Here is a 3,054-nt window from a genome sequence, read left to right as displayed (position 1 = left end):
TGACTAAGGGGAAATAGCAGTCAATGATGAAAATTCCAAACAATAATTTGAACCAATCAACCCTACTACAACACAAATTTGAATATCCAGAAAAGATTTATGGACACAATTTTACTGTTTTCTTTATAATGAAAGGATTGTTAACGAGTCAATAGAAATTTATCTTAAACCCATTGTAGTTTAGAAATACTCTAGTCTACACACACAAAAGTGAAAAACTTTGATAAATTTTTGTACTAAAAGTTAGTTTTTTTTTCTTTTTTACTCAAAAAATAAATAAATAAAATTTTATAATTAGATTAAAAAGTAAATTGGTTCTTTCTATTAAAAATTATCTGTTTCTATTGTTAAAAACGAGTTGAATAATAAGATAATTACATGTGAAGTTATAGTGACGTACAATGACAAACCTTTAACAATAAAAATAAACAGAATTTTTAACAAAAGAATCAATTTATGCATAAATCTAACATATAGAAAACAAGAAATAATATGATACTTTCTTGAAGCAGGGAACGTTTTAAACAGGTTGATAGGCCGAAATCAAGAACTAAGATCTCCTAGCCCAAGTAGAAAGTTGTAGTGTTTATTTATTCTTTTTCATAGAAAAATAGAAAACCTGGATTTCACCCTTATTTTAGTATATCAAACTAGATTGTGTGAAAGCACAATTATAATAATAGTAACAGGATTCGAAATTTTGGATATTAAAACCTAAAAACAAGACATAATAAAAGTAAGGGAAAGCCCGTGACTAGGACCAGAGCCTCCAGTACAAAGTAATATATAACTACAAAAATTTGACTTTCATTATTAATCAGATATATTCTGCTTTTAATCAACACCAACACTGTTTCCCAAAAGTTAGAAGAAAAAGACCCCACACTTTTTAAGAACATCGCTCACGGGCGACCCCCACCCTCGAATTTGGCACATCGAAAACCACCCTATGGTTCTGCTGCTGCATATTGGCGATCACATTCAGCGCTGGTGCCGGTGCCATCGCCAGACATGTGATGCTGCCTGCTGTGCTGTGGAGCAGTAGGTTCTCTTGTGGCAATGTCACGTTCATGCCCGAAAACATAAATGTTATGGTCGGTGCATTGATTGGGACCGAGTAACATGTGTCGAACCCACCCAGAGATGTCACGTTCGCCACCCTTACTCGTCTCCGGAATGCGTCCCGGACAGCTACATAGGCTGGTTCAACTAGCCGGGTGAAGACAGTACCTAAATTTGAATACACTGGTTAAATCAATTCATATAATGCTTTAGTTCAATTCATTTAATTGACTGATCCAATTACGAAGACACGTTACCAGAATCAATAATGGTGCCAGCACCAGTGGAAGGATTGAAAGCAATGGCACTTGGTGGGATATCAACAATCCTTCTTCCAACCCTAATTCCAATCAAATTGACGTAATAAAGTGAGGGTCTCCTAGGGTTCTTGAGCAACGGGGTGTATTTGATCCTCACAGGTTGCCCACTTGGTCCAAGTCTCAATGACCCAGAAAAGTTAGGTGACCTAATGCTAGGCAAGCAATATGAAAATGTTGACTGGTACAAATTTTGGGATTGAGAAAGGAGGGATAATGGGCCTCGGCCCAGGCCCAATACGCCCTGTGGTGGCACTGAGCTGCCTGCTGTCTTTTGGAGGCAACCGAAAGTGTAGTTTGGGATTGGGTCAGTGGCTAAGGTTGTGGTGTCCTGTGAAAGGTTACCGGCTATGGTTGAGCCACCGTAGGTCATGTTGAATGTGCACGCGCTTCCACCGCAAGTGGGGTTTGGCATCTGAAAAAAGTTATCACATGATGCAAATGTTAAAAAGGTATCCGTTAAAGATGCACCGAAACACCTGTGATGTCTCATATTGTACCGACTTCCTAACTTTATGATGAAATACAATTACTTAACCAGCCAAGCGCGTGGCTAAGCAGGTAATATATGAAAGCTTGGCAGCTTAATTACCTGCTTGCATTGAGCAGCTTGGCAGCCAAGGGTCTTGAAAGTGGTGGATTTAGCAAAGTCAAAAGCAGTAGAAGAGCAGCCAATGCAGCCAGTGCAAGGCACCCAAGCAGCATCACTGCTTGTATCCATGGCCATAAGCATGGTTTGAGGTGGGGTTCCAATATTGGCCTTCACAATGTAAGTTGGACTTTGCACAATCTGCCTGCCTGAAGCTATAGGCACCACAGATTTCTTAGCCACGAGGCTGGACAAAAACTGCACCCTGGCTTGGTCCTTGGCTAGCGTTTGCAGCACATCCTCTTCCCATGAGAGTGGTTTTGAGGGTTTCAAGGGTGAGCATGGACTGTAAACATGGAACACTTGCAGGTTTGAGCCATGGTCTTGGATGTCACATTTGGGGTTCAGACCTTGGGCTAAGGAAAAAATGAGGAGGAAAACCAGGGGAAAAAAGTGGGTTTTCATTGTTTCGTGTGAATAATTCAACGTTTTATTTGCTTTGAAGGTTGAGGTGCTGCTGAGACAGAGTGGGGAGTGAACGTATATATAACTGGGGAAGCAAGTTTAAGTGTATGTACTATGGCAACTTTGCACATTTACCCTATTAAGATTAAAAAGAATAATTAAATATAAAAATAATATGAAATAATTACGTCATTATTGTAAGTAGAGTGATAAAAATTTCATATATACTTTAATTTTAAATAATATGATTTATCATAAAAAAATGTATGAATTGATGTCAGATTAATTTATAATATCAACTCATTTACACTTATATTATAAATATATAAATATTTCAAAATTTAAAGTAAAATAAATTATAAAAATAGGATGGAACGATATACGATATGGAGATATTAGTTGAGTGGGTTGTTTTTGGTAACAGTCTGTATTCCATTTACTTTTGTAGGGTTATGAATCTTTTGTCCAATTCTACTGAGAAACAGTATCTAATTGTCCTACTATTCTTCTTTCTCTTTTACATTATTTAGAACCTTTTTTATTGGAAAATCCATCGATCGGATTTTATTCATTTTCTTATGAATTTAATTAGTTAAGATATGTTATTTGTATCATATTTAG

At 37.0% G+C, this 3,054-nt stretch overlaps 1 protein-coding gene across 1 annotated transcript; it reads right to left on the bottom strand.

Moving 5' to 3' along the window:
* Positions 1-787: 787 nt before the first annotated feature.
* Positions 788-2,671, bottom strand: LOC107896384 (aspartyl protease AED3). Its single transcript, XM_016821551.2, has 3 exons — positions 1,972-2,671; positions 1,320-1,794; positions 788-1,230 (listed from the first exon to the last, which is right to left on the bottom strand). Exons 1-3 carry the CDS (start codon positions 2,431-2,433, stop codon positions 890-892), a joined length of 1,278 nt encoding a protein of 425 aa, XP_016677040.1. The 5' UTR covers positions 2,434-2,671; the 3' UTR covers positions 788-889.
* Between the last annotated feature and the right edge of the window lie 383 nt (positions 2,672-3,054).

The sequence above is a fragment of the Gossypium hirsutum genome, chromosome A10 (assembly GCF_007990345.1).
Source record: "Gossypium hirsutum isolate 1008001.06 chromosome A10, Gossypium_hirsutum_v2.1, whole genome shotgun sequence".
NCBI lineage: Eukaryota > Viridiplantae > Streptophyta > Magnoliopsida > Malvales > Malvaceae > Gossypium > Gossypium hirsutum.
Note: the sequence above shows the minus strand (reverse complement) of the source record. Positions and strands in the feature narration are given on the sequence as shown.